The 26,236-nt window shown below is 42.2% G+C and overlaps 1 protein-coding gene across 8 annotated transcripts in view; it reads left to right on the forward strand.

The window, feature by feature from the left end:
* The window catches only part of BICD2 (BICD cargo adaptor 2), a 95,920-nt gene that overhangs the window by 43,840 nt on the left and 25,844 nt on the right, over positions 1-26,236 (forward strand). For all 8 annotated transcript variants that reach the window (XR_008747320.1, XM_055804635.1, XM_055804636.1 and 5 more), the window contains exon 2: positions 5,995-6,207. Coding sequence is in view for 7 of the 8 variants with exons in the window: in XM_055804635.1 (XP_055660610.1) it covers positions 5,995-6,207 (213 nt within the window). In the remaining variant the exon portion in view is untranslated. The remainder of the gene's footprint in view (positions 1-5,994; positions 6,208-26,236) is intronic.

Genomic DNA, 26,236 nt, shown 5'->3' on the forward strand with positions numbered 1-26,236 from the left:
CGACACAGCGGCCAAAGAATGTGAGATAAGCTGACCAAAGGAAAAATAAAGGATAGATATTTTTTTATTTTTTTTATTTTTTTTTTTAGAAAGATCAAAAGATCACTTTGGCTTGTGTTTATGCTGAGGAATTACACCATCAAAATAATTTTCTGCAGACATAAAATAATTATACATTTGTTTTAAAGTTTTTCATGTTTGTTACAAGCTGAAGTACATTTTCTTTTTTTCTTTTCTTTTTAATCTGAAGGAATCAAATCTTGAATGTTTCTAGGATGACACATACTCTCCAGAGGTTGATTTATATTGTGGAGCCCTGAGCACCTTCAAGATTTTTCTCCATCTTTCTTAATCCTTCAGATCATGTGTTAGCGGTTGTCTTTTTCTGCCTCCCAGCTTCTTTAAATGGAGAATATTTTAGTTCGGTTTTAGGTGACAAATGAATTTGTAAGCAACTTTTCTTTCGAAACTCCTTCACGGAAACATTTTTGTTGTTTCCTGTTTTCTTGGTTGTGTTCTTTCATGGCGTAGGAACTTCCCCAACATTTTGACCAAGTAGGAAGGAGAGGTGACTTCTGCTGTAAGGTCATCTCGGAGGGTCTGAGTGGGTGTTGGGTATGAGGACAGGTAGAGACTGAAGTGGAGTGCCCAGGGAGGCAGCACAGGGCAGCCTCTGAAGCTTGGAATGGTCCCTGTGCAGCATGTGGGCTAGTGTCATAGGACATCAGCTCTTGGCAGACATTGGTAGAGGATTTGAGATGGTACTGGTTTTGCAGAAAGAGGTCTTCCCAGCATCGCTTCTGGTTTTTTGATAGTGTTTTGTCTTGTGCTAAACTGACCAGGCTCCAGGTAGTTTGTGAACCTCTTGTTTTCAGCAGTGTAATTCAGGAACTCCCAGAAAATACGGAAGCATAACACCATAATATGGGTGAATTTCATGATTTTTAGGACCTGCTTCTGGCTAAGTAGAGGTCTGGAGTGACAGACCAAAGAAAGAGGCAAAGAAGGCAGCACTGTTCTGAATTTACGCAAGGCCTAGACTCTTGCTTTTGAGCATGACTGAGACAATTTTTTTTTCCACGTCCTCTATCACAGTAGCTCTCCCGAGAGAGGCACAGCGTTTGAATCTCTCCAAGAAATGCATTTGAGAGATTCTTCCCATTTCACGTGATCAGTGAACATCTGTGCATGGGGGAACGAACCTTTTCAAAAAGGTTAAGTTTAAAATATTAACCATCTTGTTAAGAAGTATGCTGATCGTCAAGGACTAAGGAATACTTTCTTCTCAAAGCGTGGAAGTTTTATATGGAAGTCTCTTCAGTGTGATGGATTTCATGCAAAAACTGTCTGCTCATCTATAAGATAACTGAGATCAGATTCCTCCTGCAAAATACACAGATGAATTTGTGTAATCATCAAATCTAGAGGAAACTTCACCTCTTACTGAGCCTGTCTTTTGGATATTGGTACTTTAAACCCAGTTTAAATGCACTTTAAATTTGATCCTGGGCTTTATTTGAAGTGACCTGGTTTTGACCATTTGTTATAACATCTCAGTTATTGGATGAGTCTGCCTCATCCGTTTGCTGTCCACATTCCTTTTCACATTTGTAATTACTGTGGAGAGTTTTGAATTCTTGAGATTTAAGACATCGTCAGCTGAAGATTAAATTTGTAGCAATCTCCTTTATGTTTAGCAATTTATTTTTCTGGGCTATTTAAGCATATGATAGCATGTGTTTTCTGATTGCTTTGGGTCTGCTGATGTAAGTAATGCTGTAAACACAAAAGCTAATCTAATAGCGGTTTTGTTGATGATACTTATTTTGGTAAACATCAGCTCATTATGATAAATTTCCCATTGGCTTCACGGTGCCTTAATTAGCCTTTGGGCAGCATTCCTGACTGTATTTGGGGGGGAGGGCTGAAGGACGAGTGTACTGGTATGTATGGCTGGTAGGGGATGGCAGCTTGACAAGAGAAAACTTGTCAGGATTTCAGTTGATCTGCAGCTTTGCAGCAGGTTATCAGCGATAACTGATAATTAACATTGGAATGATGTGGTGCATTTATCGGGGCTCAGCATATGGTCCTTGCTGCCTTGCAGGGTGCATGGACGCACTGCCCTCATACCACACAATTGTGATCACCTTGGCTGGGAAATGTTCATGTTCACTTGGTCCAGAGAGAAATGGCTGTACAGAATTTGAGGTTGTGTGTGTTTCAGGTGGAGGTTAGTTTTGATTAGGTTCAGATAGCGTTAAAACCAAAGGAGGGATTTCAATCTGTCTCTTACGCAGCTTTCTGAAGAGATAGATGGAAGCTAATCATACCGTTGTCCGGCAGCGTAAAGTGCTTTCCAATGTACTGATGAGCGCATTTAGCAAAGCAAATAGCAAGATAGCATTTTGGTTCATGATCTCTTTGATTTTGCTTTTGACCTGACCTTGGGAAATCTGGAAGAAGGGAACATTGATAGCCTCTTAACATTAGCGTCTTGTATTTCCTTGACGCAGCTGTTCAGCAGAACGTGATGCTTTGCAGCCCTCAACATCCAGCAAGGTGTGTGCAAACGAGTTGTCAGAAACTAATTTATTTCACTCTAATGAGTATCATTCTGATATAACTGTGAACAGTTTTATTACCTATTTTGGTACCTCAGTGGATAGAAATAAAGGGTTTGGAAGAGGAGGAAGATCAGAGTGACTTCTGTTTCTGTGTCTTGTATAATGTTAAAACAGAAGTGGATGGGTAGACCCTGGACTTCTGGGTATCTGAAAGTTTGAGTTTCATGCACATCAGTAAAAAGTCAGTTTTCCTTTTAATGGCTTGATATAAAACAGGCCTGGGCTGTAGCTATGAAAGGTAATTGCATTGCCCTGTAATTCTGCACAATTTTGTTGAAGTTAAATTTCCTATTCCACACAGCCTGATCCAATTATGAAAATGGCTTGTAACATGAATGTATGAGGACGTTTCTAAGTACATACAAGAGAGATAATGAAGCTTGGTTAGAAGGGAGGTACTTTAAGTGTTCCCTTATAAATCTACCCAGGTGGAATTGTTCCAGGCTGCCTGTCCAGATGACCACATCTGTTAAGAAGGTTTCATGTGTTTTGTGTAGTGTCAGAGTCCATTTACTCACGGTTCTGAACCCAGCTTCCCAACCCCAGACAGTAATGCCGTCCAGCTAATGATAGGGTTTCTGCTGAAACTCCACAAGCTTGCTGGTTGAGAGCAAATAACACCCTTGCTGTGCAGAAATAACTGGAGCCCATAAAGAATAGCAGCATCTTTTGGTGGAGGTGATCCATGAGCTTGTTTCTGCAGTTGGTCTGCATGAGCTGATGTCTTCAGTTCCCATTTGTCATGCCATTTGGGACAAGCTGTAATAAAAGTCATTTTCTAAAAAGGGAATATGACTGTCTTAGGGCATAGAAAACTTAACTGAACTTCACCATGCCTTCACCAGGGAATAGAGGGGTGTGATGGAAGTCTCTAGAAGCTGATTGACGGAGGATCATGGAATAACAACATGCCTTCAAGTCTCTGAACAAAGATACGTTCTGCTGTATGAAAGCATGGAAAGCTTGTAAACTGACAAAAACCTGCCATGTAAGAGTATGAATTAAAATATAGAATTTACTGCTGTAGGATTTCATTGAGGCCAAAAATGCAGAAACCCATGAAAAATAAGAGCATATTTTACATGGGTAACTATATGCTAATAGCTTTTCCAAATTTACATTAAGCATTCTGCTTCAAGGCTTATGGCAGTCCCCAACTCCGGGAGATTATGGGGTTTCTTGCACCTTTCTCTGAAGCATCTGGCATTAGCCTCCATAGAAGACAGGATATTGGCTTAAAATAAAACGAAACAAAAAAGCCCAGTTTCAGCCATTATGCCAGTTTCTGTATTGAAATAACTCCCTGTCAATAGTGGCTTCTGCAAAACGATACTACCTTTTCAGTTTTGCTAAAGAAACCCAAGGCCTAGCATTTGCATCAGAACTTTAAAGAGAAAGTTGGTAATTATTCTCAATAATTTCTCTCTTAGCAGTATTATTGAGTTCCTCAATTGAATCATGCTTGGATTCTGCTGTCTGGCTGGTCAGGTATGGCTTTGAGTATCCTGAGCTTCAGTGTGCTCTGTGTTGGCATCCTGCTACCAAAGAAAATGGTGCCACTTCACTGGGCAAATGGGTGCCCAGTCCCTTTCTCTGTGTCAGAGATCTGTAGTAAATGGAGGCCTGTAAAAGGGTGGATCTTAATTCTTTATGGAAAAAAGATTGCGTATTTGAGAAATGTGCATGGTTTTTTATCCCTTTAACATTTATGGAGATCTTGGGGTATTAGGCTTTTAAGCTGCTTTGATAAAACTCATTTGACAAGGGCTTGCACAGATGGTGCTTTACTTTCTGTCTGAAATGTGACACTTTTTAATTTCCCTTGGGTCATCTCAGTGAATCTGGCTAGAATTTCTTCAATGGATGTTTGTCTCCTGTATTTCTGACTTGCATATCTGAAATAAAATTTAGTCTGATATGAGCGATATGCGGATGTCTTTAACTGTAGACAGAGCTAGCACATTCAGTCATCTGTTTCGGCCCTGGTATATTCAGTAATTACTGTACTATTAATGTGTCTGATCTGCTATACAGAAGTAATAAAATACTGGAATCTTCTCTTCAAAGCAGATTTTTTTTCTGCGCTGATAATGTATTTCTGAAGAGCTAGCAGAAGATGATTAATTGAAAATGTAATGCATGACTAGACAAGGAGTTTCACGAGATGCTGATCTGTCCTTGACCTCACTTAATGCCTGATATTAAGGTTGGCTATGAAAACCTGCTGTATGGATGCTGGCATCCCAAAAGATGCTGTGGCACCTGAAAGCTCCAAGTACATCTTGGGTTGGATTGTGGTGCATGCACACGCAGCAGTTAAAAGGTAGCATTCATTAATGTCATTGACTTTGGTCCGTCTTCCAGGCAGTGTTTGTCACAAATACATACCTACTTAAAATGTTAAATCCTTTGTTTTATAATATCTACTACTGAAAGCCACTGACGGGTTTCTTAAATGCAGCAGTTGGGGTGCCTGTATGGGCTGCTTGCTTGTGTGTTGGAGAACTTTGCTGCTAGGAGCATCACCTGGTAGAGTTTCAAGCAAAATTAACCCCTCCAAAAAAAGATGCAGGAGGAGGTAAAAAATGAGAATGTCAGGTCTAAACAGCCCTGCTGTGCTGTAGAGGTTAGATCTCTGTGACATGCCTCTAAATCCCTCGCTGGCATGCTACTAGAGATGACGTCTCGGAGAGTAGGCAGCAGAGCTGGCTGGGTGAGTGTCCGCTGACCTACTTCAGCCAGAATGACCCACGCTGGCTTAACCTGGTTATGGAGTCGCCCTGCTAACCTCCCTCGCGTATGGCTGCAGTGGGTTAGCAGGTTTGAGAGGGCAGTAATCACCAGCAATGAGCACCTGATGGTGGTGATAGGTGTCTTTGGTATAGCTCCATCAGGAAGAGTAAGTGCGCTCCCAGCCTAAGAAGTGGAACAGGCTGCTAATACTAGATCTGTTTTCAGTGATTTAGTTTTTGCAAAAGTAAGTCTGACCTGACTATAGAGAATATTGCCCACGTAGAAGTGTCTGGTCATCTTGCAGTCGTCTTGTTGAAAACCAAAGCCTTGTTTTAATAGCAGGCTCAAGTCAAGACATTGTTCTTCCCTCCTACAAGGGTTTATTTGAGGTTCTACCCGAGTATCCTATGCATCACAAAACACTATTTAGGTGCTGCATGCTACTTCCAAGAGCCCTGTTGGCCACTTGATAACATTTAAAGGTGTGATCCCAGAAGAGGAAGGTGTGGGAAAAGCTTACACTGTTTTGCGTCGAAGAAATATGAGGATAAATATTTTCAACTATTTAAAATCGAAGTTACTTACGGAAAATTATGGATTTACTAATGAAGTATTTGTTTTCTGGTTGTCCTAGGCTTTTGGGCAGGCCCATACTAACCACAAGAAGGTAGCAGCAGATGGAGAGAGTAGAGAGGAGACCTTGATTCAGGAATCGGCTACCAAGGAAGAGTACTACATGAAGAAGGTTATGGAGTTGCAGACAGAACTGAAGCAGCTCAGAAACGTCCTTGCCAACACTCAGTCTGAAAATGAACGCCTTAATTCTGTTGCACAGGAACTGAAAGAGGTGAGTGAAGGTGCTCAGCGTGCATAACAGCTTGCATTGTAGTCACGCTTGCTTGTGCTGTCTAACCAAAATAAGGAAGATTCTTGAGCTGATCGATACGTGCTTAACGCTGGCAGCTGCTAAGGTGGGTTGTCTCTCTGAGACTTCAGTGAAGTGTTACATCCAGTTGAAGCTGTAATTCAACAGTGCAGTAAATCCAGCTTTCTGGTTCCATCCGCTGAGCCAGCCTGTTGTGGCCACAGTGGTCCTGATCTAGTACAAATTCACTCTGGCCTTGTTCAGATACCTACTAATTCTGCAGTAATCATTGCATTGTGTCCCAGGTGATCTGACAGACGTGTGACTGCGTGTCTGAGCCACGGTGTTGCTGTAGGTACTGCACATCAGTTCCCTCAGCCCAAGAACTGCTGCCTTAAAAAGCAGAGGAATCTGTTTAGTCCAAGCACAGAGATGCTGTGAATGTACCTTTTCTGCCTCACTCCCAATGCAGATTTTCTTGCTGCATGATTTCCCCTTTTGTCACTTTTTTCACCCTACCTTCTAAGAATGTGGGAGTGTAACAGAACACTGAATTGCATAAAACGAATAACAGTAAAGTTTAGTGTCTTTGTGTTTTCTCTCATGAGTGATGCCTTTTACTTTGTCATAGGTTGCTTAACGTACTGCCTCGAAGGGCTTTTGACCTTTTCTTGTTTCAGTATTGAAACTGACTATTTACGAGGGGAAATAATTGCTGAGAAACTAACTTAAGTTTAATTACGTATGAAATTTGTAGCTCAGCAGGAGTCACTGTGGCACTGATGCAGAAGATCGTTTTAATAACTCTTAACCATTGCTTAAATTTAGACTAAGTTAGAGACTGTAAACCACAGATGGATGTGGTAAACAATCAGCAATTACTACTCTTGAGCTGTCTTGCACCTTCCTTTGAAACATTTGGTACAAGTCTCATTAGCCCTGAGGTAATTGACCGGCCTCTCGTGCCGGGTGGGAAGGTTATCTAAGAGCCCACGTTTTAATCTCAGCATACTCTACGTGACCACAGCTGAAAATCAGAAGTGTCTCAATTAATTTCTTTAGGACATAGTAACAAATACATGGATAATATTTGGTGGTAAAATTAGTGAGGAAATGTGGCTTACTTCAGTGGAGATGGGGGGTTCACTAGTACCTCTCCTTGGGGTATGGCAGAGAAGGAGATTTGTGGGGCAGACTGTCACAGGTGATCAAACAGGCCGGTCAAGCTCTCCTTTGCATGGGTCCTGGCTGTGGGATAACAGAACTGGAATCGGGCCATGCACTCTGCTTAGGCAAGGAACCAGTCCCTGCAAGCACACATACAACTCGTCTTTATTTCCTGGCCTTTAAGAACAGCTTCAAAGAAAAGCTCCCCACCCTAGAGGAAGGTTATGTGTCTGTAACTGGTTCCACATGCCACTCAAAAGCAGTGCTGATGGGCAGATTGCAATCCAGCTCCCTGTGTCACTGCAGCTGAAGGGGATTCTTTCCTTCTAGATACTGCCATGTTTCGGCCGCCTTTGTCTGGAGCTGTATTTTGTTTTATACGATCCTCAGATGAGTTGTCAGTTTGCAAGGTTTTAGGCTGTGTTTTTTCTTGTGCTTTGTCCTTCCAGCTCACTCACGCACCCTTTTGCACAACCATGCTTGTGTGAGGTGGGCCCTAGTAAGAACTGAAGAGTGCAGGAAGAGGAAGTGGGTGATGTCAGGTTTCCTGTGAAGATTTTAATTTTTTTTAAAGTATGTGTTTGTTTTTTGGGTTTTTTTTAAGCTCTCTTCTGCTGAATGGGGGAAGATGCATTTAGTTACTTGCTTAGAAACAAAGGCTGACAGTAATTCACTGGATATGACAGATTTTAAACTTTGAGTGGAAACCAAACTCGGTTAAAGAAAAATAAAATTTAATACCTAATGTGATAAATAACTGGAACCTTGCAGTTAGGGGTTTCTCTGCCTGTTGTGTCATCTCAGTGTGGGTGCTCTTCTTTCCTTACTTCTTTTTAGCCTGGCTGTTTCTTCTTCTGCTGGTAAATCGTGGTGGGGTAAACAGGTGAGGAGGAGAAAGAGAAATGGCACGAAAGCTTTAGTGTTAAAAGGAAATCATCTGGGCCAATTGACCATATGTGGTTTGGGGTTCTTTTCCTCTGAAGATACTTACCTGTGCATTGCATTTTGAATTACCTTTATAATTACTGGTAAGGAACTGTGAAGCAAGGTGTGTCAACAGAGATACTGGCCTTCTCCAGACCCACAAAAAAGCCAAGTCAACGTGAACAGCTTGAGAGACTTGGCTTTTCTCTTCTGTAATGCATCAGAAAGTGGCAGAAGTTCAAATAGTTGCTATTTTGCTGCTGTTGTCCAGGTAAGTGGAAACAGGAGGATATGCACAGGATTCCTGTGATGATTTATAGATCCAATGGGAAATTCAATTTGAAAGTATTGTGTGAGAGAAGTCAAGGAGAATGTGTTGTGGCTGTTGAAAGCCAGTGAGCAAGATGAGCAGTATGGTTTTGCTTAGTCCCTGTTGCCATGCTTAGCTTTAGTCTGTCTCATAGTAAGTTTTATGTTGGTATTAGTCCAGGGAGACCGTGCTGTGAAGAATGCTGCCATAGTCTAAAAGTGTTGGGGATGAAGGTGGAATATGATCTACTGTTGTATACCATAGAGACGTAGTGAAAATTCCTTCCTGCATTTTTTCTGACTGCTGATGAAAGAAAAAAATACTGTGGCTCTTCTCTGTCTTGTTGTAGAGAATGTTTGTAGGCAGATATAGTCTTTATAGTGTGCATTTTGGAAGTCCTGTATTACTACCTGTCCAGAGAACTGACTTGCAAGATGTCTGGGGGAGCAGGAAACTAATCCCATTGCAGCCATACTGGATTTGATCCAGATAAGAGGAAGGATGTGGAAAATGCTTGACTGGGTGTCCTCTGGCCAGACAGAGGGCTCTTCCTGTCAATACCAAAAGGGAGTTTGAAAGCAAAAAAACCCACCACAATGAAACAAACCCACAATGAAACAAAAAAAGAAACAAAAAACCCCCACCATATCCAAATCCTCAGGAAGTCAACCGAAGCTGAATCTCTGCTTTATGTTTAAGGGAGATTTGCTTGTCAGGGCTGGCTGCAAAATGTTTGCATTTACTGTTTTATAGTTATCTGATAGACACAGATTTTTACTGTTGATGGGGCTTTTTTTGAAAAAAATCTGTTCAGTCCTCAGTAGTAGCGCAGGAAGATGGTTGAGTGCATCACGCAGCAGCTCTGCATCACTTGGAAGCACATTCAAGACTGTGTGTTTAAGATGCCATCATTCCTTTGGTGTCTTCTCAGGACACTTGCACAGAAGCAGTGAGTTGTTTTTGGAAGGAGAAAAAGTGACATTTGGTACACCTGGAGTTGCTGTAGCAGATGCAAGTGGTTTTAACGCTTTCAGTTGAATTATCTAACTCTGGCCTGTTGAGACAGGCTGACAGGGTGGTTACCAATTATGAGTTTTACTGCTGTCATTAGCTAGCTCAGCACCTTCTGTGTCCTGGAGGAGTCACTGGAAGGAGTAATTGCTCCTGAGTAATTGCTGATTGCTATTCCTTTTTAATATTCTTTCATCTCTCCTGTGTTTTAGTGGCACCAAAACAGATTTCATAGGGTGATTTGGCTGTGAAGTCATGAGATAGCCATGCCCAGTATAGAGAAGCTGAAAAATAAATAAGTGGTTCTTTCCCAGGGAAGTAAAAGATGGTCTGATTATATAAGCTAAAGAAGGAAATCTAGTTTAATGTATGTGCTTTTATACGCTATGAGAAATAGCTGACGTGACGTGGTACAATATAATATGTGCTAAATAACATGTTTTAAAAAACTCGGATGTTATCAGCAACATACAAGTGATTTTATTCCTCCAGGGCTGTACAATGGAAGCTGTTTTTCTGAGCTTTGCTCTGAGGAAACCCTCTTGTTCTGCAGTGTTGTCTAGTCGGCTTTATCGAGGGAGTGTGTGTCAAGCTGAAGGATAATGAGTGCCATGCAGTTAACCTGGCCCTGCTGTGCACAGCGGACATTCTCCCTCTTTTTTTTCCTTTTGATAATGCTGGGACTTTCAGGTCTGTGTTGAATACATCCACACAATTGTTTTATCCTGTTTGGGTTTTTTTTTCCTGTTTTTTTTTTTTTTAACCCTAGAGAAATGGCATGCCTAGCATGTAGACCTCTGTAAAGATCTATCTGGGACTTCCAGGTCTGTATTGAATACATCCACACAATTGTTTATCCTGTTTGGGTATTTTTTTTGTTTGTCTTTAACCCTAGAGAAAAGGCATGCCTAGCATGTAGACCTCAGTAAAGATCTATCAGTTTTATGCCTCTGTCCTATTCCCTTGCCTCTCATTGGAGGAACTGGTCATGAGTTTGTTTTTCCAGAGTCTCAAGTTACTCTGACAACTCTTATGCTCTAGTCAAATCCTGTAAATAATTTCCTTAGCGAAGTTTACAGCTTATGAAGCTCATCCGTACTCTCGGAGTAAACCTAAAAAAAACCCTCATCAACCAGCCCTGACATCTTTATTCTTCAGTGAAGACCTAGAACTTGGTCTCTGGTTGTGGGTAGCCGAACGCTTCGCTAAAAGGCACACAGGTAATTGCCAGCGCTCTGATCAGAACAGCTTCAAGTGGAAGCTGATCTTCAGTCACTGGACACGTAAGATGGGCTGTATTAGGTGTGGCCTCTTCCACCACGACTGCCTTACACAGACAGTGATGCAGTGGCTTGCAGTCATCTCTCCGTATCCTTGGACATCGCGATGTTACAGGTGTTTGTTACCAGCTTTCTGGGCCTTGCAGTTAAAACAGGTGAACAGAAGTGGACAAGACATTGCTGGAAAGTCTCAGACACAGTCTGTTCACAATATCTGACTGTTTTAATGGCTAGCAATTGTTTATTTTTTGGAGCCAGTGTTTTCACCATGATAGGCCGTTAAGTTGCTTGTTAAATGTAACCTTGTCTGCTCACAGCGATGTTGGCTGACTGTTCTTCTATAAATACACAGTAATCTGATTGCTGAAGTTCTCCAGGTTTACTTAACAACATCAGTGAAGGAAGAGTATTCCGAAACCTATGATGACACTTCTCTTTTCCACCAGGATTTATAGCTAAGAAGCTGAATGGTCTTTCATGTTGCTTTCTGTTTCTCCCTCTTGAACACACTAGTAACCTGTGCAGGAAATTACACGAGAGATCTCCACTGCAACCCAGGAAGGAAAGCCTCCGTGTTCTGTGTTCTCTACAAGCTTTATCAGGAGCCATAAAGCCATGTATCAGGAGCTTAAAGGCGGCTTGGGTTTTATTGTAGCAGAGAGTAAGTGGAAACAACGTTTTATTGCGTTTGCCTAGCTTATTACAGTGTATTCTAGGTTTGAAGTCCTATGGTTCATGTAGTCAGACCCGTATTTCGGTATCAAATCAAGAGGGCTCGTTATTCCCTTTTTAAATAAATGGAGGAAGGGGGGATACATTTTTGATGCAACAAAATAATCTGTAATTCTTCATGTTATTGCTGTAATATTTCTGAACATATTGCAAAAGTCAAAGAAACTTGAGGTAATGTTAATCATATAGCAAAAATATGCTTGTAGAACACTGTATGCTTCTGTACACACTTGCATGGTGTAAACCACCTTTCCCCTTCTGAATCACACCTAATCTTAATGCTGCACGTATAGGGGAGCAGGTTAGAGACGGGAGAGTGCTGAAAGGTACATTGTCTTTCATTATAAGAATCTTGGAGAAGAAAAGAAGAAAAAATTACTTGATTCTAGTTCTTTCCCATCAGAAAGGAGAGTATTAGAGGAGGATATGGAGATTTTGGAAGCAGAAGTGTGAAGAATGGAAAAGGTGGTCAGAGGTGTGAATAGCATTGGAAAGGTGTCAAAGGCAGAAAGTGAGGAGAAGGCACATTTTTCATGGAGAATATGACTTGGAGCACGGGAAAGGAAGATGACTGTAGTGGTAATATTTGGCTTAATTAGAGTGAAGGAGACTGAAATGCTCTGAAAGTTAGTGGTAGAATTGGTTGTTGTGGAGGCACAGAGCTTGAAGTTTTGGCAGTGTAAGAGTTTTGGTCACACTGAAGGAAGGTGTAAATAAGGGTTTTGTAGAAACATGGCCTCTAGGAGGTACAGAGCGTCAGAGACCCCATGGGGGCAGTGAGTTGAGAGAGAAACTCATCATGGTCACTAAAGAAACAGGAGCAGGTTTGTTGATCTAGAGGAAGATGAAAACAAAGGACTGGGATGGGATGTTGACAGAGCAAGGATCGAGCTCCTTTAGTTGAAGGAGCTAAAACAAAAAAGTTACCTTTTCATTGCAGAATATGGTGAGCTTTGCTAGAAAGCCTCTGGAGCTGGGCTTTGTAGGGGCGGCTTTATGCTTCGGTCTTACATACCAAATGAAGCTGCCTGAGTGCTGGTGTAACTTACTAGTGCAATCCAGAGGCAGCCAGATCAGGAGAGGTGGACGCAGGGCAGGTGGACCAGTTACATGGTCAAGATGCTGAGAAAAATTAATACAAACAAGCAGAATTGTGTAAGAGAGCTGAGTGCTTTAAATAAACTTCTATAAAACCAGATTGCAGGCTGGTGAGTTGTGAAGAAAAGGATACTTTGAGGGTTTTTGTGTGTAGTTTTGTTGTATTTGTTGTGTGTTTGGGGGGTTTTTTGGTGTTTTTTTTTTTTTTTTTTTTTTTTTTTTAAAGACGACCTAAAAAGCACAGCGTTTCCCCTGCTCTGCCTGGTGAGTTGCAAAGGGTGGCTTTCCGAGGGTCACTCTGCTCTGTCATGTTGTGATTGTCTAGTCCGCAGGAGTGGCTGCGGGGTTGATATTGCACATCACTTAATGCTGTTCCCATGTGTCGTACAGGAAAGGCTGCAGGAGGTGGGTGCATTTGCACATTGTCTTTTTCACCCTGAGGGCTCGTAGACATTGTGTTTTATCAGCACTGAATTTGGGAGTAAGGCAGCAGTGAGACAGGCCTTTCAGTGTAACGCTCTGGGGATAAAGATGGCTCTTCCCCATTTCTCCTTGTTCAAGGACCCTGTGGCAACCCTGAAGTTCTAATGGAAAAGCCTCTGAACACTAGGGCTCTTGCAGAGCTGATTACCTGTGGATTTTTACGTCCCTTCTGGGCCCAGGTATAATGCTCGAATACCCCACAGCAATGTATAGAAGATAGTATTCTTTGATCCACTGCTGGTTTTTTGAACTGTGCATACAGAGGCATGTTTAGATAATACTAAAATACACTGAGAGATTTAAGTGTGACGTGAACAGCATGGCTGGAAATAAGCTGCTAAACAAGCTCCAAACATAGAAGTGGCTGTTTGTGCATTGATAAAGCTCCATTTTTAAAAGCAAAGCAGTGACAAGCCTGTTTCTTGAAGGCACACTGAGCCCATCATATTTAATGTGCAGGACTGGATTTCTTGTGCTCTCATGTGTTCAAAGAATTAGAAAGGTCAGAATGCGAACAGTTTTGTTTTATTCTAAAAAAGTCTATCTTTTGTCCAGCGCAGGAAGTTCAAAGGTGGTGATAACAGTGTAACAGTGCGCTGCTGCATGCTGACTCAGCACATTGCAGATGGCAGCTGTTTTCTGCCCACCTTTTTATTTTCATTGAAGTTGATTTTTATAATTCTTTTACTGACGTGGTTTTTGGTTGGGTTTTGTTTTTTTTTTTTAATTATGAGCGCTGAGTAGTTTTACAAAAAGAAAGTACTGTGTGTTGTTTGTATCCGTTTGAAACATAATAAAAATCCGTTCCAAAACAGATGAATTGTCATGGAAATTTAGTTAATATGCTTTGCACGTATTCAAGGAGGCATCTGCTCGTGATTTCTCTAATATTGTTGTGCACTGATATATTCAGAGGAAAGATGTTAACAATAGTGTTTCTCTTGCTGTAATGGCTGCTGCTTATAAACTAAATGTCCAAAAATGGATCAATACTGAAAATAGGGGCATTGAAAGTCACCCTTTAAACACTGTGTAATTTCAGATTTTAAAGAAATATTAAAATAAATCGTTGTTCTTTTGACATTATGAAACTCTTAATATGATTCTCAAAGTTTCAATTGATAGTTAAGAATCCATGATACTCTATTGTTTGGGAATTTACCCAGTTGCAAACTTGTGAGGGATCTTCTCATTGTTCTAATTGAGTAGCTGGGTGCCTGTCGGTGCTGCGGTAACAGCAGGATGAGGCTTTCTCTTCAGTCACTGTTCCCTGTGACCTTCATTACGACCTTTAGTCTGCCCAGGCTTTCTGACTAGCACCTCAAGCAGTGGAGGGAGAAAGTCTCTTGAATGCAGCTGTAATCTTTTAACAGATGTAAAATCCATGTGCATAATTGAAGGAGTAGCAGGAAGTGCTCTAATCAGTAAAACAATGGCTTGAAGTTATTTTGCAAACTGTTAATTAAAGATGTTTGATTTTTATTTTTTTTTTCCCCCTTCCTTCTGCCCTGCCAAGTGAAAACTTCCACTTTGCTGGTACTGTAATTTTAGGATGCAGAAGCAGGGAGATTGCTTTGTTTCGCCTGTGCTTGGCACTGCTGCCGTTAAAGTAGATGACCCTTAGCAGTCTATCCAAGCAAGATTTGTTTGGGTCAGACTGGCATTTTTTTGAAAATAGGAAAGAGCGTGTACTACAGTTATGCCTCAAAGCAGTGCTGCAATATGCTTGGGAAAAAAATTCCTTTGTTTCACACTACTCGTCCTGTGCTGATAGGCTGACTCGGAACTGCACCCTGAGATTTATTTTCAAGTCTCATACCACAGGTTTCAAGGACATGGCTTGTGACAAAACATTGCTTGGGCAGAAGCAGAAAGAGCCAGCTAGGGGATGTGCCTGTAGTATCAGAAATAATATTGCTGTGCTGTTGCTGCCCTTGAGATGGTATCAAAATCTATTCTTTGTACATACACACACGCGTTTTGGTTTTCAAGTTTAGTTTTGATGTACCTTACTAATATTCCTCTTTATCCTAGGGTAACGATGAAGGAGAGGGGGTCCAGATTTTTTAATTGGCATTGCTTACTGTTCTCTCCCTTTATTTCATTAGTGAGTGTAGCTAACTCATTAACCTCTGCTACACTTTATCATTTGATTGCCCACAGGGAGGTGTCTGCTGCTCTAAAAGTTGAGCAGATGAGAGAAACCCAGGGGAGCTGGCGTTTCCCTGAGCCAAAGCTGCTTGTCCTTTGTGTGCCGGACTGGTGCTGGTCTGAGCTGTTCCTGACGTAGCTAGGACTGGAGGGGAAATACGGAATGGAATAACCAGGTACTGAGTAATCACATGCAGTCAAATCCAAGCTGCTTCTGCATGGGGTAGCTTGCGTCTGGAAGCTGGAGAGGTATCCTTGGTTTTTCTTATCTGGGTTATCGTGACCTTCTGTGGCTGCAAAGACTGAAAAGACATCTGATTTCAACCTGAGAAATAACTGGTTTGGATCTAATTTTTGAGAATATCTAAGGAATTTCATGGTGTTAACGGCCAATGTGAAAACAGTCAGCAGCTCTAGAAGTGACACCTGTTGGGGCAGCTTATGGCTAACTAGTAATATAGATGGTTGTGTCGGCACTGGCACCGACAAGTGGTTCCAGGAATTTGGTGACACCACTTCCACTGTCGTGGTATTTTGTCCTAAAATGCAGACTCTAGAATGGAGACTTGCCCTTCCTGTGTCTTAATGATGTCATGGTGGTTATTCTGACAGAGCTGTTTGATCTTCACAATGTGTCAGCCATTCAGATTCAGAGGAAGTTGGACGAAAGCTCTTGTGGGAGGAAGAACTAGCGCGAGGTCAATGAACGTAGCTTTGCTCATGACAAAGGGACTCTTCTGTTTTGCTGCTGCCAGTTTTGCCTACATGTAGATTTTTATACAGTATGATTTTAGTGTGATTTATCAAAACAGTTCTTAGAGGAAAATAACCCTTTTTTTATAGAAAGAGGGCAGTGTGTTACTCTTACGTGGCTGAAAATTGATCACCACCCCCACCCCCGCTTTCTGGAAATATGGGTCAGTGGCCTTATAACAGGCACAGAGGCATTTTGCAAGTAGACAAAACAGTATCTTGCTAATTACTGGCACACAACTTCAGTGTACCATAGTCTGTGTGCAGAACTTGCCTGCTCCCTCCAAAGCATGTCCTGCAAGGAAGAGGCTGCCGTGGCATAAATACATTAAGAATTGACCCTATGGTGGTTTTGGCTTTTCGAAGCCTCTTGTAGCTGTAAGATAACAGTCTCTTGGCAAAGGAAATATGTGGAAACAGCATTTAGTCATTGTTTGATGAAGATCCATTTGCTGTGTCCCCACATCTGTTTATTTCTGTAGAATACAAACTAGATGTAACACACTATCTGAAGTACAACTGTGAAAGGGGAAGGAGATTTCATCATTTAGTCATAATATATATGAAGTAATTGTATTAAGTCATCACAAAGTTATTAAAATCTGCCCTGCTAAGTGGTAAATGCTGAAAGAAAATCCCAGCTGCTTGGGTCCTGCTCCTGTTGTAACCTACAATGTCTGCTGGAAAACAGAAGTGTGGGCTGTGACGCAGCAGCAGCTGGGGTTATGCCCGTACTGATCTCCTTCTACTCTGTCCTTGCTTTCTGTCCCTTTTCACTTGATCCTTTTCTCTCACCAGAGGTTCTGTCTTTAGTTTAATGCAAGTTATGCACAGAAAGTTCATTGAAAAAATTTGCACTAGGGACACTTGCAATTTGTGCAGTCTGTGTGCAGGTCGGTGCTGCGTGTGAAGTGTTACTAGAAGGTGTTGCTGCTAGATTAGAAAACAATAACTTTGAATTGGGAATGCTGAGCCTTCCCAGCCTGGCAGCATGGACCATGCTAGCACCTGAGTAACTGTTCCTGCAGACAAACACATGAAGACCCTGGCGGAAGTTGGCTGTTCATGGGAGTGAAGACTGGTAGGACTATGCCATTAGTAGATCCTGCTCAGGAAGAAGAGTTAAGGTCATGTGTTTTATCCTGAATCACAGTATAGAACTTAACTACATCCTTCATTGGCATGGTTTCCTGCAGCTGACGAGTGCTTGAATGTTTCTGACTGCCCAGGCAGCAGAGGGAAGGCTGGCGCTTCCAAACGCAAGGGTGGACCTGGTGGGTGTTCCTGCGAGTTGGACCAGGGATGGGCGTCACTTCATGACTTGTACCATGTGGCCATGTACCTCTTGTCCTTCGAAGCTATCAAACATCATCTCTGCCTCTACTGTACTCCAGCAGAGAACTCCAGTTTAATATTACTGTGTTTTCCTTTATTCCATGGCATTTTCTGTAAAGTAGTACCACTTCTATAATCTAAATGAAAGCAAAACCTTTCATACGCCTCTGCTACTTATGAAGTGGTATCATAGGTATCATTAATTTAGATAGATAACTCTTTTGGGATTTAGTTCATTAAAATTGTAAGTAGCAATGGAGCTCTAAGCCAGTGGTTTTGAGGTGATTGTATCTCGGTAGGACTGGGTAGTTGTAAACTAAGCACTTTCCAGACATCCAGGAGGTGTGGCATCTTGTGAAAATGGGCCACTAATACTGGGAGTATAAACTTAGCCAATTCTTTCATCTCATATTTTGCATATAAATTAGTTATAGCCAAATTAAGTCAGTAGCAGACCTCTAATCTTTGATAGCTGTACTAACTTTTACTTTTTATCAATATTATTTTAATGGTAAACTCTTGTCAGTCTGACAGATTTGTGGTGGCTTGTGCTGAAGTACCATAAACTTGCTGCGGGCCTGCTGCCACAGTATGCTAGTGTTAAATCTGCCCGAGAAAGTCACCACTGGAAGTCTTTAATGAAAACTTTAAAATAGACCTTTAATATTAGAGTAAGAAGTATGAGTAAGAACACGAATGAGCCTCCAACAGACCTTGTAACAGAGGAGGTCAGGCTTTAATTAACAAGGGTTACTTCTGCTTACGATTACTGAAAATCAGTGGTTTGTGGACATTTCTGATAAGGCAGACTTTAAATGGATTTGCAAAGGGACATAACAGCCGAGTGAAACTGCAGTTTTGGTCTGCAGGCACAAAGCACAGAGCACAGCACAGAGTAGTTCTCTAGTATCATTGAAGTGGGAGGTTTTTGGTCAATAATTATCTCAGATTAACAGAAGGATGTTAAAATAAAAACCCAAAAGTAACAACAACAACAAAAAGTCACCAGGGAGAAAAGTATTTAGAAATTATCAGTGGGCTAGAAAAAGTAGTTTATGGAAATACTAAAACATTGGACTTGTTTTAGCTTGGTTAGGGACAAGCAAGACTATTGGGGACATCTACTGCCATGATGACCAGGAGAGGTCCGATGGCATTAGAAGGGATTCCCTGCGCTTCCCCTTCAGGGTCGCCAGCTCGGTCACTGCTGCCGTCCTGGGGCTGTGCCGTAGCTGGGAGCATCAGCAGCAATTGCTCCACAAGACTTTCGCAGCTTGGCAGGGGCAGGGGCTGGGGCGTGTGGGTGCAGCAGGCTCGCCCACAGCTCAGTGGCCCCTCTGGCACCTGCATGGGGCCAGATCTGGGTCAACTCAGTGGAAGAATCAGAACATGCAGGTCCAGCAGCCAGTGGCTGGCACCTCACCAAAAGCAGTCCCTGTTCTGACGAGGGCTGTTCGGGATATATTGCAAGCCTTTTTCCAGCAGCATGGTTGCTCTTGAGAGGAGGAGTGTCTTCCTGAAACCAGAGATGTGGCCAATTTCTAGATAGGGGAATGGTCTGGTTTGAGTTCGCTACCAGATGATCGCAGTGAATTGCATGTGTTAGACTCTCCTAAGACACCTGGTGCATTAGAGGAATCGAGATTATATATGCTTCAGCTGGGAAATGAAACCCTGAGAGCTTTCAAGGATCTGAAATCACTTTAAGCAAATTAACTGTTTCAAAGTTTACTTTGTGATCTCTTGTTCTGTAACTCCTTAGAGCCACCTCAGCTTCTCCAGGCAGAGCAGTAATCTCACTTGTAGGTTTTTTAGCTGTGTTCTGTTAAGGAGCGCAGATGTAGGGTATGACTGGTTGTGGTTATTAGCACTTCATAAGCAGTCTCAATCTGAAATATAAAAACCCTTACGTTTGATGCTGCAATATTTTATTTTTTTTTAATTACATGTGACTTAAGAGCTACTAATTGAAATACATCTCTGGCACTACTTTATTCCCCTAAGCGTGGGCTGTAGACAAAACTGCAGAGCAGGCAGCAAAGGTTCTTTATGCTTCTTGTGTAAGTTCAGCTGGTTTATTGTTCATTTTATTTTCCTGGAAGTGTGCTTCATCTTTCCAGACCCTTATTAGTTTGCATCTCTAGGGAGAATCACTGCAGTTGGAGCTTGTGTTCAGATATTCCTGAGGTATATCCCAAGTTCAGCTATCCCCTGGGGAGTGACATCCCTGCGCCCTCCCAAAGCTGGAATGATGGGCAAGCCATTGAATGCAGAGGGCTGTTGTCTCAGTTACTGAACTCTTTTCTTCCTTCTCCTTTCACCTTGAGGGAGGTTTGTTGAAACAACCTCAAGCTTGTTTCGTTAGCATCTGAAAATACAAACACAGCACACAGTAAAACCCTTCAAAACCTGCTAGCTGAGGCTGCAGGCGTTTTTGCTGGGTGCATCGGTGAGCAAGGCTGCTGTTGAGCATCACCAATCTCTGCAAGTGGTTGCCTGGGGGCACTTTGGGTGGCACTGACCCTTAGAGCTGGTCTTGGTTCCGCCAGCCCTTCTGGAAGTAAAAGATGACAGCTGACAGCTACTTAAGTCTATTGGCATGCCTTAGAAGGGTTAAATGTTTTCTTTGTGACGGTGAAGGACATGGAAAACTGCCAAGCATTTAGATTGGAGGTTTGAAAAGCAGCTGGAGTTTAATTGCTCTTAGCAAGCAATTCGGTGCAGGAAGGGGGAGACCTCAGTAATAACGTTACAAAGTGCCGGTCATAACACTGTTGTTAAGTTTGGGTCAGCGTTTTCCATCCAGACTCCCTTGCTCGGCTGAAGTTGAGGTGCAGAGCCCAGGCCCACCCCCTGCCCCAGCGCCGCAGGAGGACAAGCCCAGGTGTCCGAAGAAGAAGGGCAGCTGGGAACACACAGGGTGAACAGCGTCCCCTCTTGTGCTCCTGGTGCACAAAAATGGCTCTGTTCTACAGGTGATGAGATCAGCGTTTGGAAATGAGACCGCTAACAGTAACTGGCCTAGTCCAGTTTTAAAACGGGTTATTTTGGATGGCTTTAGAAAGTCATCCTCTGATCTTGGAGGCTTATCAGTGCCCCCAGCTTGTGATCTCAAGGCTCATTCCAGTCCTTCCAGCTTCTTCTACACCATTGATCTGTTTGTTCCTGTGAAGACATCGCACCACTGCTGCTGCCTGTGGGGGCTTGCACCAGTGCCAGACACCTTGTGTTCAGTGCCCAGCAGAGTACCGGAGAAAGACCACCCCTATGGCTGGACAGCTAAAGCCTGTGGGTTGAGGGGAGGTGTATTTATCCGTATCTGGGTTGTACACTTGCAGCTGGAGAGCATGGCTAGAGAGGGCTGGATCCTTCTGCAAGGAACTTAAACAAGTGTAAGTTGTGAATTGCCATATGTGCTCAGGTGTTAACCCTCCCCACAACTAAGAAGGGGTTTGGAGGATGTGCTCTGGATTTGACACTCAAATGTTTGAACAGGTAGCTAGCAAGCAACACGTTAAGTGATAGGACATAGATATTGTAGCAAGACTCAATGCTGGTTAAGCAGTTTTAAGAGATTTAAATGGCTCCAGAATATGCTGTGGAAACTGAGTCTCAGCTCAGGTTTCTCTAATATAGTGCAAAAAGAAATTCATGACAGTGTATCAGTGTATTTCTTTGTTCTCCAGTGTTGCAATAAACCCATCCTTAATGTCACAGCTTCACAAAGCTTTTTATGTAATGGTTTACCAAAAAAAGAAAAAAATAAAATAAAATCACTAATTTTTGAGCTGAGTACATTAATAGGGTGGTGTCCCGGCATTAATCACAGGTAAAGAAAATCCTGAGACATGTATACGTAGTAAGATGCTTTGTCAAGGGGTAGGTGTTTGGATAATGAAAGGACAGGTAAAAAAACCCCACCAAACAAAAAACAAAACAACTAGAACCCACACAACTCTGCACATTTGTTACCAGAGTTTCAGTGTAGCTGTGTCTCTTCCATTAATGCTTCAGAGCTATTGGGAGCGTTATGTATAAGTTATGATAAATAGCTAGTATGCTGTTTTCTGCACTTTATGCAGGAGAACAAATGTGAGTTGCACATATTCCACCTCTTCTTCCCTGCCACCTTGATTTTTGTGCCTTGCAGGATATTTGTCATGGAGTTCAACCCATCTGTGCTTGGGAACATGGGGCATGTCTCACATGAATCGGAGCTCTTCAGATTATGCCTCCTAGTCCAAAAAATAAAAAGTAAGACTGCAACTTCTGCTAGGAAAGAAAAATCAGGTCAGATTCACTCAGTGGCTCCAAGTGCATAAAAAGCTGTACACCTGGCCCAGGTATAGGGAAAACCTTGAAAGGGGTGAGGTGAGGAACTTCTTTTAGCATTAGTTGCAGAACAACCCCCAAGGTGCTAGCACAGGTGTTCCTGGTGCTGTGTTTGGGAGGCTCTTACCACGCTGCTCAGCTGTGTTAGGGGGGCAGAGCTGCCTGCACTGGCGTCTGAGCGCAGTTTGGATTTTCATGAGAGCATAGAGTGCTGTGCTGGTGGGCTTGGAGCTTCTTACTTGCTTTTGCCACTGCTGGTTTGCTGTTTGGGTGTTTTCTCACCCCTTTCCCCTACCACACCTTCCCCCCGGCCCCCAGCCCCCAGCCCTGCAAGTTCCCAGAATGAAATGATATTTCAGAGGCACACTTGGAAAGGGAGACTCTGACTGGGATGTGTGTAACCTGTCTCTTGGGGTTGGGTGGTTTTGGTTGGTTGGTGTTTTTTTTTTTGGTTCAGTAATTTTTTTTTTCTATATGAAATGTGGTTAAAGCTTAACTTTGCTTTTGAAAACAGACAAACAAAAGCACTATTTCTTCTGCTTTTAAGTGACCACGGTGCTCCGCCTTCCCTTTCCTTCCCTATTTATATCTACCTCTGTCTGCAGTCACACCAAGGCTTACAAAGTTGAGCAGCTTTTCAGCAGATAGATCATGTCATAGAATGATAGAATCATCATTTTTCTCCAGTCAGCTTTTGTGAACAAGACACAAAACCCACTTGCTATAAATTCTGGAAAATACAGTCCGACTGATGCAGACTGTTACTTCCTCTGGTGGTTGTGTGGTATTTCTTTTGAATGTATTTGTGTTGGAAAACAATGCCGGCATGCAGATTTTTATGTCATTTAAAAGAACTGTTTCTTAGTAGTTTCCCACGCAGTGTTTGGAAAAGAGGACACAGGTGCTGGATACAATGGGAAAACCAAAGATTTGTATCCAAAGGACTGTCCATTTCTGATGTGTAGGGCTGGAGAGGCACGTCTGTGGCTCATAAACTGAAGGGAAGTATAAAAGCTATGATATTTTTTATAATTTTTTAAAATACATTTTTTATACATTTTGATACATTTGAGTAACTTGGTGACTGTCCTGTGTCAGTGAGAATAGTTGAATGCTGAATAAATGTCATAAACACAGATTTGGAGTGGTAGTTGTTAGGTGTTTTTGTATAGAGAGGAAACAGCTATAAGTATGTATATACTATAGGTATAGCAATAGCTATAGGTGCCTGACTGCCAGCCTCCATCAGACTTGTTTTCATTTCCCAGCACTCAGTGTGCAAGATACGTGTGCCTTTGTGATACAGAATTAATTTTATGCAGGGGTTGTATGGGAAATGAAATTATTTATTTTCCCAACTTGAGGTTGCCTGGGTCATATACCTACAGGTGTTTTATTTATAAGTCTTTCCTCATACAAGAAGCATCTTATGCTGTACCAGTATGTGTCCACACATGATAATATAGGTGCAGGTGTGACTGAGGGAAGTTTCTGCTGTGAAACGAAGAAGCAGCGCCAGGCTACAGTGGTATTTCTCCTTTGCATAAATAAATAAATGATTTTATACTATTTTATAGTTCTTATATTGTAAGGCCAAAGTGAGCAAAATTTTAAACCCAAGAAGCTCTTGTATCTTCTCCTGCATCTGAGAAAGATGAGAGGCAGGCAGCCATCATCTGGAGGTGCTGCTGGCCATGTGTGGCTGCTGCTCGGCCTCTCCACCCTGATGGCATTTGCCCATCGCCAGGGACTGCAAATGGCATTGTCACACAGGTGATCTTTATTGCAATAGTGAAAGATCAGGTTTCCAAACCTTTTGCTGATTTATAGTAAACAGTTGGATCTAATGGAACTTCCAATAATTTTTTTCCTCTCAAATATTAGTGTTTTGTTTAATACCTGTAATACAAAGAAAATATTTAAGAGCCTGCAACTTGAGAACTAGGGGGTGGTTATTTTTGGTTTCTTAGTTTAGCTCTGTTCTAGGAATATTTTATATCCCAGCCCTTAATTACACAGTGATGTGATACTTTGCCACAGGACCCCAGTTCTCACATGTGCAAAGGAAATACAATTGAAATCTGATGGGCAGCTGTCAATTTTGCACACAGCTTGCAACTGCTGATCTTTGAGGCATAAATAATGTAACTTCTTAGTTGTGTTAATTTCTAGTGATTGACCTGAGGTTTTCTTTTTGTTCATAGAAAAGCTTTATGGTCCATATTTTGAGTTTGTAATTTCACCTTTGGTACCTGGGGTAGATAATGTAGCTTTGAGGTTGGTGGTTCTGGACTGGCAGCTGTGGGTATGAAGGCAGCATTCAGGAAAACATTGATTGAAGTGCCTCCTTCAAAAAAGTGTCAAGGAGTTTTGCTAAGTTTTGTGTCTGAGGACTAGTCTTCCCAATTTTCATGCTGATATTTAATAAAATGTCAACGAGATGATGTGTTGACTGATTATTTTGGTGGACTTGGTACTGTTACATTAACGGTTGGACTCTATGATCTTAGAGGTCTTTTCCAACCTAAATGATTCTATGATTTTCTTCTCCCTACAGCAGCAGAATATATATGAGTTTCTGTCCTTTCTGACTGTACTGCATTTCTTCCAAAGACTTTTTTTGTGAATCCTTCCTGTGGAAAACACAAGAAGGGGAATGATCATATCTATAAAGATTTGTTGCATGAAGCATGAAAACTAATCCTAGAATTAGTAATAAATTTGGGCAGACTGACTCTGGATGATGATAATGACATGTAAAATGAGGTGTGAGTATGTTTACTACAGTGGGGAACTTGAACTGAATTGTGACCTCAAGAGCTGGTGGAATTCAAGGAAACAGGAGCCATGCTAGTGACAAAGCTTTGCTTCCAAGATCAGCCTCTGCCTGGTGACCTGGAGGCTGAACTCTGGTCAGCCCAAAACAAAGGAGGCAATTGGCTCTCTGAGATTCCCCCCCCCCCCCCCCCCAATTATTTTAATTCTTAAGGTCAGATTATATGTAACGTTATATGCTGGGGTGTACTAGAAAAGTATGTTCTAAGCAGCAGGCTTTTGGCAGTGTGAAGGACAGTAGTTGTGTTTTTGACATGCAGGCAAGGGTGGACTTAAATTGGTCCTGAGGAGGTCCTGCTATTTCTAGCATTGGTGCTGTTCGGAGAACTTGCAGAACTCTGCTGAGGCAAAGCTGAGAGGATGAAAAAGCTGAGGACAGGCTCTAGCAGCAGGAGGGCTCTAGCAGCAGGAGCAGAGCGGTCTGTGGCCTTTAGATCAGACAAAATCACTTCCAGATCACAGTCTTTGCCTGGGCAGGATGAATTGGGAGGCTTCTGTGTAGCAGGATTATTCTCTAGGTTGAGAAGCTGAGGGGTTTTTTTGGGTGGATGAACACTCAAGGGGATTTTATGGCCATCAACCCTCCACACAGTGGTAATGATGTTTTAAAGGGCTATATGATTCACTTTGGGTGGAGGTGTGACTTTGTATAGTTGAGAGTGTGGTGTTCCAGCTCCCCATCTGCCCTGTGCTCAGGGTTGCTCAAGGCAGAGAAGGGAGGAAGAAGCCATGAAGCCACTGAAGCAGAAAGACTCACCAAAAGGTTCAAACTCATCGGTAGGTCAGCTCACTTTTTCTGTAGACTTGAAGAATTGTAAAACATGTGCAATGTATGTGTGTCTTAAAAAAGCATGAATACCGCTTTCTGTATGGGTAATAAAAAAACCTGATCAAGGAAGGATGCAGTAGCTTCGCTTCCCTGCAGCAAAAGTCCCACCATTTGGTCAGCTACATGAGATAACGTCACCCAATTTAACCTTGCAGCTTGTAAGCATGAGGTTTTGATGAGAAAATGCTGAGAGCAAACTGAATGTACAGCTTGCTAAACAGCCAATAAATCTAGGTTATATCTTCCTTCCCTGGTCAGGAAACAAGGGAGCTATTTTTAAATCTTTCCTTCCTGTACGTACTGAAATAGAGTGATTATTCTTGTGCTAGACAGGGCACGACAATACTTTCCCATTAAATAATGAGCTCTTACTGTTGCTCTGAATTAACCTGGCAGGACTGGGCAGAAACCAGTCTGTCTTCAAAAAAGACTGACTCTAAAGATTTCTCCAGGCATTGACCTCTGCAAAGATTAGATCATCCAGGGAGGAAGAGAGGAGTAAAGCAACCTGAATGGTGGGGAAAGAAGCTCACCAGTAGCTTTGTGGGAGGTCTTCCATTGCATTTCACTTACTTGGGAATGGAGAAAATCACAGATAAAATCTCCTAATTTGTAGAAAACTGGGTTTCATGCAAAGAGCCTTTTGCAGCCCTAACTGTTGGGCAGTTTGGATTATCTGGCTGGAGGCTCTTTCTGCCAAAGGCAAGAGGTCTTCAATGCAGTTGTTGAGAAGTTAACATAAGAATTCATGTCAGTCTGTAGTAGAGCCAA

This window comes from Falco peregrinus, chromosome 5, assembly GCF_023634155.1.
Source record: "Falco peregrinus isolate bFalPer1 chromosome 5, bFalPer1.pri, whole genome shotgun sequence".
NCBI classification, from domain to species: domain Eukaryota; kingdom Metazoa; phylum Chordata; class Aves; order Falconiformes; family Falconidae; genus Falco; species Falco peregrinus.